This window comes from Pseudopipra pipra, chromosome 23 (genome assembly GCF_036250125.1).
Source record: "Pseudopipra pipra isolate bDixPip1 chromosome 23, bDixPip1.hap1, whole genome shotgun sequence".
Lineage (NCBI taxonomy): Eukaryota > Metazoa > Chordata > Aves > Passeriformes > Pipridae > Pseudopipra > Pseudopipra pipra.
This window is the reverse complement of record NC_087571.1, coordinates 6,072,224-6,086,891: the sequence shown is the minus strand read 5'-3', so window position 1 is coordinate 6,086,891 and position 14,668 is coordinate 6,072,224. Positions and strand designations below refer to the sequence as shown.

Genomic DNA, 14,668 nt, shown 5'->3' with positions numbered 1-14,668 from the left:
CAGGCATCCCTGCACCATCCAAAGGAGAACTGAGGTGGGTTCAGTGGCACAGTCCAGGCAGAGCTTGCAGCCACCTGAATGCCTGGGAGCAGCTCTCCAGGGCACCACAAGCACTGGAGAACAGCGCTTCCCTCCTTGGAAAGCAGGGAAGGAACCTCTGCACCCAACTCCTCCGGTCCCTCCTTCCCTCTCTCCAGGACCACGAGCTCCCCCTTCTCAACCAGAGCCAGCAAAATCGGCTATAAATAAGGACGAGGAGGCCCCCAGTCACTCAGATCCGCTTTCTTTTTTTAGCCGCACTCCTTCCAAGTGGGCGGAAGGACAGGGATGTGGAAGGGCCCTCGGCGGGTGTATTAATAGCTGCGGCTGAGCGCGCGCTCGCGGGGCCGCAGAGCCAATAAGCAGATCACTACCGTGCCGCCGGTTCACAACGAGTCACGGGGGACCCTCCCTGACCTCGATTCCTTAACTTGGGGAGGAGGGGATGGGAGCAGGGGGGAGAAGGAAAAGCCTCCTCCACACGGAGAGCCTCGCCTCAGCTCCGAAGGCGACCGCTCGCCTGAGGAACAGTTGGTTGAGTGGCCACGGCCACTCCATCTCCACACCAAGCCTCCTCCGGTGTCCCCTGCCTCGGTGCCGTGCCACCAGCCTGCTCCTCACCATCCTCATCCAGGTCAGGATGGGACACCCCCAAAACACCTCACTCCTTCCCAGAGCAGAGTCCTCTCCATCCTTCTCCCAGCTGGACGTACAACCTCGTGCCTCCTTCAGCACCCACAAAACCAGAGGCACCTTGTTCTAGCTCTCCATGTGCACTGCAAAGAATCATCCCCTAGGAATCATCCCCTAGGTTTCCCTGCCAAGGTTTCCCCCTGAGCCTCCTCAGAGCCCTCCTGTCCCACGGCAGGGCACTGCCCAGCAGAGCCACCACAGATGGGATTAGCGAGGTCCAGCGCTGCCACCACATGAGACAACGGATTTGTAGGTCACCAAATCATCTCCGTGTCTCCACACACACCAGTTCCCTGTGTCCACGCACAGGTAGAAGGAGACAAAGCCATTTATTTTTCCCTCCCTTGCTGACAAGTGCCAGAGACCAATGGACGGAGGAGCAAAGCTCCAGCCCAGCCTTTGCAGAGCCACGGGGCCACCGCTCAGCCCTGCAGATGTCATTTTGTGACATCTCCAGGCTGGTTTGTCGTCATGAATCAGCATTTCCCTTCATCAGAGCAGCGCGGTGCTTCTCCCAAATACATGAAAGAGAAAAAAACCCGCACGTTTTGCAGGCAGAGGAAGGGAAACAAAGCCCTCACGAGCAGCAGAGAGCTATTTGTGGCAGAGCCTGTCGCCCGAGCTGAGCAGAAGATGGCTGGAGTCAGGGCACAGCAAAAGCCACCCTTCGCCCTGGCTTGGGACCAGGGACATCCTGCTGAGCCCCGTGCTCCATCCAGCATCTCCCCCAGACCCCAGAGCACGGCTGGAGAAGGCTCCTCGAGCACCCAGAGCCTGTCAGGGACACATCTTCACCCCTGGCAGCACCAGGAGGGTTTGGAGATGGACGGGCGAGGGGCTGGGGCGAGGAGTGGAAAAATACCTCATAAACAGGGAAATTCAGATTACCCGTAAAGCTTTTTCAGGTCAAAGGGGGAAAGGGATTTTTAATAGAAAATGGAGGTTATGGGATTGGCAATAGTTATGTGACAGACGCATAGAGTTAAATCCATATAATCTCCTTTACCATTTAGCATTGAGCAGCATCCTAATTCCATGTTTCATAAAACTGTCTCCAAATCACCGAGAGAGATTAAAAATTTAGAAATAGCACAGCAATATTTTTAAACCAGAAATCACTGCTCACATCTGGTCAGATGTGCTGACCCTAACCTACATATCGAGGGCATTAAGTCACATGAACCTGAAAAGAGGAGGCTGGAGGAGCTGAAATGGAACAGTTTCTGCTGGGAATGCAGCGAGACTGGTGCCAGCACTGGAGCCCAGCCTGGCTCTAGCTGGGAGCTGCACCAAGCCCAGTGCACAGCTGGACACTCAGGCTGGCTCTGAGAGGCAGGTGTTTTGAGTTATCAGAGCTCAATCTTCTTAAATTGTGGTAAATTACAACCTAGAGGTATTGAAATATTAATATCTCTATCCGAGCTGGGAGAAGCAAGTCATTTTGCTATCATCCCCTTGGAATATTTACTAGTCTTGATGTCTGGATTTCCCAAACTCCAGCACCTCCAGCGACACAGCAAAGCACCAGGCTGTACTGAAAGCACCTGCTTGCTCCAAAGAGGGGCCAGAGACTGTCCCCAGGATCTGTCACCACATCACCCATCTCGGGGAGAAGCAGCTGAGAGGCAGGTCCTGCACGAGGAGCACAGCAATGCCATCACCCCCCAGGCGAACAGCCAGCAGCACAACCCCTCCTCCCCTCCAAACCCCACAGGGGAGAGCCCATCCTTTTCTAAGAAGCGGATTTAGGACCTGTCTCAGACAAGGACCAGCTTCGTGCCAGCCAGAGCTGTTTCTCCTGAGATAAGAAGCTTTTTCTGCCCGCGACGCACGTACATCACCTGTGCTTACAGGCTGCTTGCTCAGGACCACACAGCCAGTCCTGTGTCCACCCAAACCCAGCAAGTTCCTCAAAGCTGAGCAAGGTCCTTTGCACACCAGCAACTGTGTGGAAACCTGACAGAGCTGGGAAAAGGCTGAACAAGTTGTGTTTCAAGGGGGTTCTTGTGATCCTCTGGGCAGGCGCTGGACTAGAATTCACATTACCCCACTGGCAGCACCTTTTCCAAGACCTCCTTCTTGGTCCTGGTGGCCTGACTACCTGGGTGCCCACCCCAGCCCTCCTTCCAAGGCCAGTGTGATGCTGCCAAGGCTCCCCCACAGCAAAAAACCCACCCATGGGACAGGAAAGGGACTGGAGGGACCACCAGGGCTTCCCCAGCCCCCAGCTGTGCCAGGCTGCAGGGATGCTGTGGAGAGCAGCAGGCTAATGGCCACGGAGCAGCTCATTTATTATCCTCATTAAGGGTGTTTGACACCTGCCCTGTTCAAGGAGAAAGTGAACCGAAGCTTGGCACGCATGGGGGTGGGAATTACAGGTAGGTGGCAAGTCCTGATCGTTCCTCTGTACTAAAGAGAGGAAGGTAATTCCATCACACACTGCCTGCACATTCCTCGTGCTGGAGAAGTCTTTGGCCTTTCTGGAATGAGCTCCCTCCAAGCCCTCCCCTCCAGGACACTTTTAACAGCCTTTGTGCTAATGAAGGGAGTGACCTTGGAGCTGATGGAGCAGAAGTGGCATCTCCAAGCATCACAGAAGGGATGAGGAGGGAAGCAGCTGAGGCAAGGGGAGTAACACTAGGCTGGTCCCTTCCAAGGAGGAGCACAGAGGTGCCTCTGCAGGCAGGGGTGCAGCACATCCACCCAAGGTGCCACCCCAAAGGGGTTAAAGCCATGACTCTATGCTGTGCCCCTCAGGGATCAGTCTCAGGGGAGTGGAAATCCTGTCAGGAACTGCCAAGCACGGCCTGGGGTGTTCAGCTGGTGCCCAGCACAGCAGCACCAATGGCAGGTACCTGCCACAGCTCCTTCCCTGCCCCAGCACTGTATTTTGGTTGCCACGGGAGTCCCACCCTGGTGGCACAAGCCCTTCAGCTCAAACACCACAGTCCTTCCCAACTCAACAATGCAAACAGGGAGCAAAGGAGAACCTTCCCCTGGTCCTCTTCAGGTAAGGGCACTGCTCAAACATGCTCCCAGCGCCTGCTCCTTAATGCATCTGCACGGAAATTAAGGCCTGAACCACCTCCAGCTATTACGACAGCAGCCGGGCTGAGGCTGTAACCCTTGCCTGGGAAAAAAAGCTCTCCCCGCTGCTTTCCTGGTCCCTGAACCTCTCATGGCAGCCTGCTGGAGGTACCAGTCTCACCATGCCATCCACACAGGGGCTGACCCAGAGCTGGACATCCTGAATCCCCCAGCTCTGGGGGGTGAGGAACAAGCCCAGAGACCACCGGCAGTCCCTCCCCTTCCACAGCCCACATCCACATCCTGGCCATGCTGCACACAAAGCCTGAGGAGCTGCAGCTGAGTCCCAAGGGGACATCTGGTGACATTACCAAGCCAGGGTGACAGCCCTGTCTCCCCAGGGAGGCCAAACGAGCAAAGGGATGCACCAGAGGTCACGCACGGCTGATGTTGGGCTTCCTCCACAACTGCCAGTCCGCATTTCCACACCACAACCCACACGCTGGCTTCACAAGGTGGAGACCAGCATTTCCACCATGCAGCCGACGGGTAGGACAAACAAGGGGAAGGCATCAACGGAGTGAGCTCTGCAACCTCCTCACCTCCTCCCTGTCCCCTCCGAGTCGTGCTTGCTCCCCTCTCATGGTGAGGAGTCGCCGCAGCCCTTCCCAAGCACAGCAGCTGGGGAAGGCAGCACGCAGGAGCACGAGCCTGGAAATGGAATTCCTAAATGTTTGGTACAGCTCTGCTGGCAGATGATGGCGGCAACATGCAGATTGTGTGCGGTGGGGGATGTTTCTCCAGGATCTACAAGCAGGGAAAGGGTAACTCACAAAATCATGATTATGTAAAAGCGCAGAGCTGGCTATAATCGAGATTTCAAAGACAAGAAACACTCTGCACCCAGAGCTGCCACTGCACATCCTCCCAGAACAGCAGCATCGCAACGACTGCAACGACCGAGCGCCTTCCTCCTTCTTGCCTGCCATGGAAGTCGCACCTATTAACGTGCTGCTTATTTGGGTGTGAGATGGCTCCATGTCATCCGAGGCGCAGCCCGCGCTGCCATGTCAGAATTCCTGCCACAAAGACAGGCTTCCAGCTTCATTCTTGCCCTCGGCTCACCAGCTGCTCCAAAGGAGGACGGAGCACTGCCCGTCCATCCCTCCAGCTCAGGATCACAAGGGCAGAGACCCCAGCACCCCAACACCAAGGCACCCAGTGCCACGGCCACCCCAAGACGTGCCTACAGCTCCCAGGCAGCGCCCGGCTCTGGGAAGGGCTGGCCCACAGCACATCCCTGGCACTCGCCCCTTGTGCGAGGCACAGCCCGTTCCTCCAGAGAACAAACACCCAGGGACACCAGGGTTGCCTGCATCCACTTCCCACCCAAAGGCAGGAGCAGCCCAGAGCCCGTGCCAGGCACAGGTAAGGGCTCCGGGCGAGTCACCACGGTGGCTCCTGGTGCTGGGAGAATTTTGGCAGGATAAACAAGCGCCGGGCACAGCGAGGAGTTGAGCACTGCAGGCTTCTCCTCCGTGCATTTAATGAGGTTTCCATGTTTCATTTCAGAGACAAACGAGCGCTGTGCCACACTGGGGGGCCGAGATGGGGGAGATCAGAAAGCGCGAGCTTGCACCGTTCGCTGCGCCCAACACGGGAACGTCATGTAAATATAATGCCAATATAAATCAGGCGGCAGAGCCATCCAGCAACATCACGCAGGGAGACGCTTCCCCAGCTCCAAGCCTCTCATTTTGACCAGTGTGCTCTTCATCATGCCACTCGCCTCCCCTCTGCCTGGCTGCTCTCCCTCACACTGCCAGACCATCTTGCTGCTCAACTCCCCGCTTGCCAACCACCTATTTCTGTTTGTTTTTCAAGTGGGGGGAGAAATAATCAGCTACAGCCCATCGAGGGATTTCTAAACTTCAGGGGTCCCTTGGATCGAATGTTTATCTGCTTTCAGTTTCTACTTGAGCTCTTGTTCTACAGCAGGAGCACGTTAAAAGGATGTGCTTCGATGCCCAGAAATATTAAGTATCTGAAAGGTTTATCATGCATTAAGCAATTCATTTTTTTATCCTATTATTCTAATGAAACTTCCATTGTATTGCTGTCCTCTCTTTGGAACCGCTTCATGTTAACACTTTGCATCACCAGGACTGTTCAACACTGAAGATCTCTCTTTTTTTTTTTTTTTTTAAGAAATAAAATGTAAAATGAGGCCACGAGGAGTTGTGCTAATGGAGGCTTTTAATTTGCTCTTCTCCGAAGAGATAGCTCTGTGGGAAGATATCCCTTTTCCAAGAAGCTGGGGCTGAAAAGATGCAAAAAGCAATAAGCCAGCGCAGCTCTCTATTATTTTGACTATTGGGGGTCGAAGGAAATCGTAGCATCCTCGACGGTTATTTGTTTTCAGGTTTGTTTTTTCCTTTCAGCTCCATAAAAAATGCAAATGTAAGCAAAGCAGACGCTGGCACGTTCAGCTCAGCAGATCCGAAGCACAATAGCGATTTTGGGTAAAGCTCCCAAAAGCAGCTTTACCCCAGTTCGAGTAAAGCAGCTATTCCATAATTAATAATTGATGGAATAATTGATCAACACCACACAACTGGACAGGGCGCCCTATTAAGCCTCCGTAAATATTTTTCATTGGATTAACGTTCAGCTAAAAGGGTAATGTAATGGGCAGCAAGGGAGGTCTCATGCAAGGAAGCAGCTCCATCCCCTTTCTTTCACTTTCCTCATTTCCTAAAATTTCCCCCTCGCTGTTCTCAAATGTCAGAGAAGATAATTAGGGCAAATGTCATTTTACATCCTCCGAGCAGACAATTTTCCAAGAGGTGGGCGCTTCCAGCACTGCATCTGCAGGTCGGGTCATGGGCAAAGAGGTAATTTATTACAGAAACATAATTAAAAATTCCCCCAGATCCGGAAACGGGCAATTCCTTTATGTAACATGGATCGATTGTTGTAACAAACGCAGTGGGATTTAACTGCCCGTGCTACGCGCAGCTCCTGCCTCTCTTTAATTGCATCTATGGCAGAGACTCGGTTGGAGTATCACCTCGCTGGATGTGGGCAGCATTCACTTAATGCCCAACTTTAAATTAATCTGTAATCTTTCTGTGTGTGTCTCCTTGACACGCTTGTTTCACGATTCTCCCCCCCTTCCCTCCATATATATATGATTTATCTATAACCTGATTGATGTCAAGCCTCTGGGTTACACTTCACACAGCATTCCTAGAGGGAAGGATGCGAATTTTAAGGCATCGCTTGGATATCGCCTGCTGACGGGATCAGACTGAGTAGTGCTGGGAGCGGGGACGCGGAGCGCTCGGTCCCGGCGCGGCCCCGCCGGAGGATGCTGCGCCCGTCGGTGCCGTGTCCCGGCTCCAGGAGCCCCGAGGAGCCGCTCCGGGATGCGCAGGCACCGACCGGCCCCGCTCCGCGCACCGAGCCCCGCGTTCCGCTGCACCGTCCGGGGCGAGCGCTCCGGGGGAGCGCACCGGGAAACCCGGGGGGCTACGGGGAGGACGCACCGGGAGCCCCGGAAAGCACACCGAGAGCCCAGGGACCCCGGGGAGGTTGCACCGAGAGCCCAGGAAGGCGCACCAAGAGCCCTAGGGACCCCGGGGAGGGCGCTCCGAGAGCACAGGAGAGCTCACCGAGACCTCCGGGACCTCGAGGAGGGCGCTCTGAGAGCCCAGGAAGGCGCACCAAGAGCACGAGGAGGGCGCCCCGAGAGCCCCGGGACCCCCGGGAGAGCGCACCGAGAGCCCCAGGACCCGAGAAACGGAGCACCGAGAGCCCCGGGGACCCCAGGGAGGACGCAGCCCGTGTCGCCCGCCCGCTCCCGCTCCCGGGGACCCCCGTCGCCCTCCGCCCTGGTCCGCACGTACCTTTCGGCAAAGAGTACAGCAGGAGAAAAGTTACCAGCCACATGCCATACAGAGCAGCTCTGGCCCCGGGCTGCGGCGCAATTGCGGAGGTGCGGTGCCCCGGCGTGCCGCGCTCCTGCCGCCGCTGCCAGCCCGGCTGAGGTGCCCAGCGCCGCTCCCGCTCCGCCCCGCTCCGCTCCCGCCCGTGGGCCGGGCTCCCGCCCGCGCCCGCCCCCCCCGCTCCGCGCAGGGCTGGGGGCGGCCGCGGCCCCCGGGGGGGGAGACCCTTCCTCCTCCTCTTCCTCCTCCTCGGCGCTCACAGACTCCCCTGTCCCCCACCAGCCGCCTCCAAGCTGCGCTCGCCCCCCGGGCGACCAGCCCCGGCCTCGCTCGGTGCGGCCCCGGGGGGCTGGAGCTCGTGCTCCCCTGTCCCTGCAAAGCGGCACCGCGGCGCCTTTTCCCGGCTGAGCCGTGTCCTGCCCGGGTGCGGCAGCACCCCCAGGACTCGCAGCTGGCAGTTCTCCTGCTCCCAGAGCCTCCCGCGCACCTTCCGGCATCCCGGGGACAGAAACCGCAGGATGGTTTGGGTTGGAAGGGACCTTACAGACCATCTGTAACCCGTTCGACCACCCTGCCGTGGGCAAAGACACCTTGCACTAGACCAGGTTGCTCCAAGCCCCGTCCAACCTGGCCTTGAACATTTCCAGGGATGGGGAGTCAGGGTTTTAGCAGCCTGTGCTGCTCCAGTGACATGGGACACAAGCAAGACAGGGCCCAGCAGATTCATTACACATTCATCCCTCCAGCCAGCAAATAACGAACAAATACCAGCTAATGCTTTACTTTGGGGTGTATTTATCCAAGGCTTAGCTCAAGCCGAGGCTTGTACTCCCCAAGACTTAGCCGCACCAAAGCCAATTTGTCTGGACCGTTAGAGCATTCAGAATGTCTTTTCTTGAAGCGATTATAGCAGGTTTTCTTTGCTTTCCAAAACAGCCTTTCCAAGCCCAATTTGTAGCAAAATAAACAGAAAGAAAGATTAAAGCATTCAGATTTCAAACAAAACAACCAGTAGGAAAAACATTACGTTCGGATTTTTTTAAAAGCGCTGTTTAGATTTAATTGAAAACCCAGCTATCGTCACGGAAATTGAGAAAACAACAGCCCCTTGGCCATTTTCAGCCCTCACAGAATCGCTGCAAGCCTTCCCACCTGGGAGTCCCCTGAAGAGCCAGGGAGCTCACCAAGGGGGTACCTGCACACTGTAGGTAAGCGAGAGGAGGAGGAGACACGGCCAAAGGACACAGAGAAGCTGCCAGAGCTCAGGGTCACCCACACCCACCCTGTGTCCCATCCCCCCGTGCTCCAAGCCACCCACAGCACTGTCATTTTAGGGATGAGCCACTGTCACCTCACCCCTGCCCAGACCTCAGTGCCAACAGCAGAGCTGGGAGGAAACACTGTGCCTGTGCTGTGCAGGCCTGACAGACCACAGCCTTCCCTCCTTCCTCCTCCTCCTCCTCTCCAAGGATGTGCTTCCTCTTCCTCGGTGCTGCCGGGCTCAGTAGCGCCGTCACCACCCCCTCCCTCAGCCCGTTCCCAGGCCACCTCAGCAGCTCTGTCACGGTGCGTGGGTGTCCCCGGCACACAGCCCTCCCACACGGGCACGTGCTGCTCCCCAGCCCCTCGCTGCCGGCTCACTCGCACCCCTGGCCGTGCCACCGGCACCCTGGGAGGCGATGAAGCAGCAGCTGATGCACACCCGGTGCCCACGCATCCCTCTAGGAACCGAGGTGCATTTCAATCGCCACCTACACCACCGTACAGATGTTCGCTGATACTTCGCGGGGAAATTGGTATGCAGGCCCATGCCCGGGCAACGAGCGAACCCCGGGCTCTGGGGAGCCCCAGCCACATGCCAGGCATCTGCCCCCTTCCCTCCCCGGCAGCTGCTGCAGGATGGCAGCACAGCCCAGCCTGCTAACAGAGAGCTGCCAGCCGCAGAACCTGCTACAGCACTTTGGCAACCAGCACGCAGTGCGTCGGACTCAGGTGTGATTTGTACCCTCCCACACTCGGGAGTGAATGAAACGGGGCTGAGTGGGCTGGCAGGGCACTCGCTGGCACAGCACCCACGGGGTCCCACAGATCCCTGTGTGAGGCATGTGAGCAGGGGGAGTGAGTGCTGCTCACCGCTTCATTTTTAGCTCCCTTGGCTGCTCAGCATCTCCTGTGAGTTCCCTCACCATCCCTCGCTCAGAGAATCAGCCTCTGCCAAACGTGCTGACCTCCCCCTGCCAAGGGCTCCCTCCTCCAGGACAGGAGCTGCTGGCAAGGTGGAGAGCATCACCAGAGGAGACAAAACTTAAGGGCAGGTGCTCAGCCTGGGTCTCCATGGCGGGTCCTTGAGCCACCTGTGCCGTTCGTTCCGACCCCTTTGCTCCCGCACGGATCGCTCAGCCCAGGCCCTTTGCCAGCCCGCTGAGCCTGGCACACGTGCCGGGCTGGCAGCCGTGGGCAGGCAGCCAGAGCTCCCAGAGCTCCTGCCAGCCCACACCTGGGGCTCAGCTCCTGCCCAGCAGCCACTGTTTGGGGACATCAGCCTTCCCACAGCTCCATGTTTGGGTACGCACAGGAAGCTTTTTGTGCGGCGCCTTCTGCACGAGCGCTCAGCCCGGAAAGCTGGTGTCCTGCTAACATCCACACCATGATCATGTGCTTCACACGGTGTGATGAGGCAGGGCTGGAAATCTCCATGGTAATTACTGGGGCAGCGCTGACCTGTGCCTTGGCAGCACAGGCAGCTTGCAGGAAGCCAGGCCAGCACTGACATGCGGGTAAAAGCCCGTCTCACACTCCCTGTAGCCACTGACCTGCTAACAGGCAATGAGCAGCCTGCCAGAGGCAGCAGCCAGCCCAGCTGCACTGCTAAAAGGTGCAGCTCATACTAAAGAATTATTTCCCTGGCCCAAACTCCACACAAGACACAGGAGAAATTATAGCAACACATGCCCACACACAGCTCTGAGCCCCCAACAGGCTTCACCACAAAGCACATACAGCAGGGTCTCGCCTCTCCTGACAGCACAGGGCAGCCCACTGCCCCTCTCAAACAGCCACCCCGCTTCAGCCTCCCCCTCCCTGGCATTTATTCTGCTTCCAGGCAGCTTTTATACTCCGCTCCAGGCTCCCCCCGAGCTCCGGGGATTACAGCAGTGCCCTATGCTCGCAGACCCCATTAGCCAGTCAGGTCCTTTACTCTAAGGATAGTTCATCCACTGACGTGCAAAAAACCCACCCTCTGTACAGTAACGCACTGGGAAAAACAGCCAAGAGGAAGGTCCCGACTGCACCCCCACGGTTCTGGGGTCAGCCCCAGCCCCGGGCTGTGCCCTGTGCAGGGCAGAGGTGCTGCAGAGGGACACACACAGCGCTGGGGGAGCTTCCCTCACCCCATCCTCCCTCCGGCCCGGACACACCTCACCTTCCGGCGCCCCCAGCCCCGTGCCCTGAGCCGCCCTCGCAGACAAATCCCCGGAGGAAGCAGTCATTAAAACAACAGGGCTACTTATCGGCGCGAGCCGATTTCCACAAAGCACTTCCCACGTATCGCCAACTTACCCTCGCGGCACCTCTCCGGCGAGCAGAGCCAGCCTGCCGTGACCCCTCCCGGGCACCCTGACCCACGGAGACACTGCCAGCCCAGTCCCACCAGCAACATGGCGGAGGAGACTGTGGGGCTAATTGCAGGATGGGTTTCAGCTGGGCTAATCATTGGGCACACCTGGGTGGTAAAGGGCTGGGCATGCCTGGCTGTGATTCTCTGTCATACCTGCCCTGGACCCCCGTCCCTCCTCCCTCACCCCAAGGCTGGCCCTGTGTGGGCGCTGAGGAGGGAAGGTCCCCCACCTTGTCTGTGCCTCAGTTTCCCCCAGTGGCAGAGGGGATAGAGCGGCTGCTTCGTGGGGTAGTGGGAGAATAAACACCCCAGAGGTGGCAAGGGTCTTGTGTGCCAATAAAGGACAGGCAAACCCTGGACAGGCAGCTGCCAGCAGGTCAACATACCCAAAAATGAGATCCTCCTTGAGCCCTTTGTGTCTTGTACAACAGGAAGGGCTGCATGTCCAAAAGTGAAACACAGCCTGGTATAGAGGGCAGATCGTGCCAGGAAAAGGGGAATGGTTTTAAACTATAAGAGGGGAGATTCAGACTTGATATCAGGAGGGAATTCTTCCCTGTGAGGATGGCGAGGCAGCTGTGGCTGCCCCATCCCTTCAAGGCCAGGCTTCATGGAGCTCTGAGCAGCTTGGTCTAGTGGGAGATGTCCCTGCCCGTGGCAGGGGCGTGGAACGAGATGGTCTGTAAGGTCCCTTCCAACCCAAACCAGCCTGTGGTTCTGTTGTCTGCGAGGAGCTCCGGGTGCCCCGTTCCTGGAGCCGGGGTCCGTGCCGGGCAGCCAGGATGCTCCGCTGCCCAGGGAAAAGCCGCTTTCCCGGCAAGAAGCTGGGATTTGGTTCCCTCTAGTGTCATCGCACTCCGTTGCGGAGCGGGGACTGGGGCAGCGGGGCTTCGCCGAGGGGAGCCCCGTGCAGGGGGAGGAGCGGGGTCCCTGTCCTCGCCGGCTCCACAGCTTCTGTCCTCGCACAGTTTCAGTGAACTCCAGGGGCTGAATAGGCTGCCCAGGGCAGTGATGGAGCCACCACCAACCCTGGAGGGATTTCAAACAGGGATTTAAAAGACAGATGTGTACAGATGTGATCCCCAGGGACACGGTTTAGTGGTGGCCTTGGCAGCGTTAGTTAATGGAGCTCAATGATCTTAGAGGTCTTTTCCGACCTAAATGTTTCTGTGATTCCAAGGCACGGTCCTGAGACTCACGGACTGGGCTCATGGGGACTCTCCTTTGCTTCCAGCTGCATCCCACTGTGAATCCCACTGCCAAGAGCCAGTCCATCCATCCCTGGGCTGCATCCCCACAGCGTTGCTGCTACGGGGCTGCTCAGCTCTGGGTCCCCTGGCCACCTTCGTGTGAGCAGTTATTCCCTAATAACCACTGCTTTGGGGCAGTGGGAAATGAAGGCTGAAATGCCGTTTGCTTGGGCTGGAGGATAATTTGGGCCTGTGGAGCGCTGCTGTTTTGGCAGAGGAGCTGCTGGTGATGGATGTGCTGCCTTTTCGGGAGCAGAACAAAGGGAGGACGAGGCGCGTGCCTGGCTCCCCGCCAGCCCGGCCCATCTCTCCCCTCTCAAGTGTTCCTCTTTGGCTCCCTCAGTCACCATTTGCTGCTCTCCTCTTTAGACTAATGAGGAGACATTTTGCATTCACGTTTCCTCACGGGCCAAATGTGCCCCTGGCATCGTGGAGCAGCGCTGGCAGGCTCCTGCCTGGCTGCTGCTCCTCTGCTTCCTGCCCCGCTGCCTCATCTCCTTCCATTCAGTCGTGGATGAAGAACAACAACAGGCCAATCCACAGCTGGCCAGGACCCCTCTCCCTCATACCTGTCCATCCACAGCCCGGCAAAGCAAACAGGGAATAGCCAGTGCCAAGGGGAAGCTGTTTGGCTCTGGAAGTCTTCCCAGAGGAAAAGGGCACTCTGGTTGTCCACTGTATTATTTACTCAATCCCCTTTGTGCCACAGAAAAGATTTACTTTGAGAAGATTAATGGCTCAAGGGACTGTGAGAGAAATCCTCTGAGATTGCCTGGTTCAGGGGAGAAGGCAAATGCCTCCTGGCTGAGGCTGCAGCTCCCAGGGGATCCGTGGGCTCAAGGAAAGGGCTGAGGGGCTGGGGCTTGTCCTGTGGGACACCCTCCAATGGGGACGACAACTCACCTGACCCAAGCCCTGGGGAAGGCAGGACTCTCTCACTGGGGCAGTGGCAGGAGGAAGGAGACACAGTGCCCTTTTCCTTTGGTCCTCCCATCTTCCCTCTCCCAAAGCTCCTGGGCTCAACATCCAAAGCAAAGGGCTGTGGAGGCATGGAGAGCAGGGGCACAGGGAGGCCACGTTTACTGTGCATCACGTAATTTGCTTGTGCCTTTCCTGTGTTCCTGGTCCCCAGACTCCTGGAGGAGCAGGGAGCTGGGCTGCTCACAGCTCAGCTCTTACAAGAGCCTTGCCCTCCAAATGGAACACCCAGGGCAAGTGTTCCTGTGCTGGAGCATGTCCTGCCCTGCCACTGCCACCCCCTGAGTGTCCCCAGCCCCTGCCAGGGGTGTGAGGGGCCGGGCAGGTACACGTGGGTGTCCACAAGCCGTGCAGAGTAATGCTATTAATGCCATCTGGTGCCGAGACAGAGATCCCGCACGGGCAGCCAGACGCGGCTTTTCTCTCCCCGTAATCCCCGGCCCCCGAGCCACGGGGGCTCCGTCTGTGGGGCTCCACGGGGGGTGAAGGGCACGGCTGTGCCCTGGCACCGGGGAACAGGGCTGTGAGACTCTGCTGAGGGCGGGTCTTTTCACACCCCACTGCCTTCCTGCCTGCTGGGAGCTTTGGCTGCTGCTTTTGGGGGACACAACCCCACTGCCCTAAGCAAGGACTGGGGGTCAGAGCAGGGAGCGGGCAGGGCAGTTCTGCTGTGACCAAACCTTTCTGTGCTGTCAAACAGGCACTTTTCGTAGAGTCACAGAATCAGTCAGGTTGGAAAACACCTCTAAGGTCGTCAAGTTCAAGCATTAACCATTTTCTCCCTCAGGCAGAGGATCCCAGTCCCTGTTTGGGCTGTGCGAAGCTGCAACGACTCTTTATCAGTGGGTCAGTGTCAAGTCAAAATCATATTCCAAAATAATCTCCTTACTGTGTTAAATAAGCACCTCAGATCAGACAAATTGCACGGATTTTGCCTAATAACCTTGCCCCAGCTAATCCTATTTTTCTGTCAATGTCTGACCTATATCAAAGCCCAAACGGACCCCGGGGGCCGGTTTCTCCATCCCAGCACCACTAGGATGGTTTGGCTTCCAGAAGGCAGCACCTCACACACCTGAGCCTCTGCAGTGGCTTCAGGTGAGGGTGGGAAGCTT

The 14,668-nt window shown here is 57.3% G+C and overlaps 1 protein-coding gene and 1 long non-coding RNA gene across 3 annotated transcripts in view; one reads left to right on the top strand and one right to left on the bottom strand.

Moving 5' to 3' along the window:
- DSCAML1 (DS cell adhesion molecule like 1) overlaps positions 1–7,825 on the bottom strand; it is a 102,510-nt gene extending 94,685 nt beyond the window's left edge. Inside the window, exon 1 of one of the 2 annotated variants that reach the window (XM_064634728.1) lies at positions 7,668–7,825. In XM_064634728.1, the coding sequence (XP_064490798.1) occupies positions 7,668–7,710 (43 nt within the window). In that variant the 5' untranslated portion in view covers positions 7,711–7,825. The remainder of the gene's footprint in view (positions 1–7,667) is intronic. The other variant, XM_064634729.1, reaches the window with a different exon arrangement.
- LOC135401861 (uncharacterized) lies at positions 3,988–5,990 on the top strand. Its single transcript, XR_010424943.1, has 2 exons — positions 3,988–5,187; positions 5,332–5,990. It is a non-coding gene; the product is annotated as an uncharacterized LOC135401861 (long non-coding RNA).
- Positions 7,826–14,668: the final 6,843 nt, after the last annotated feature.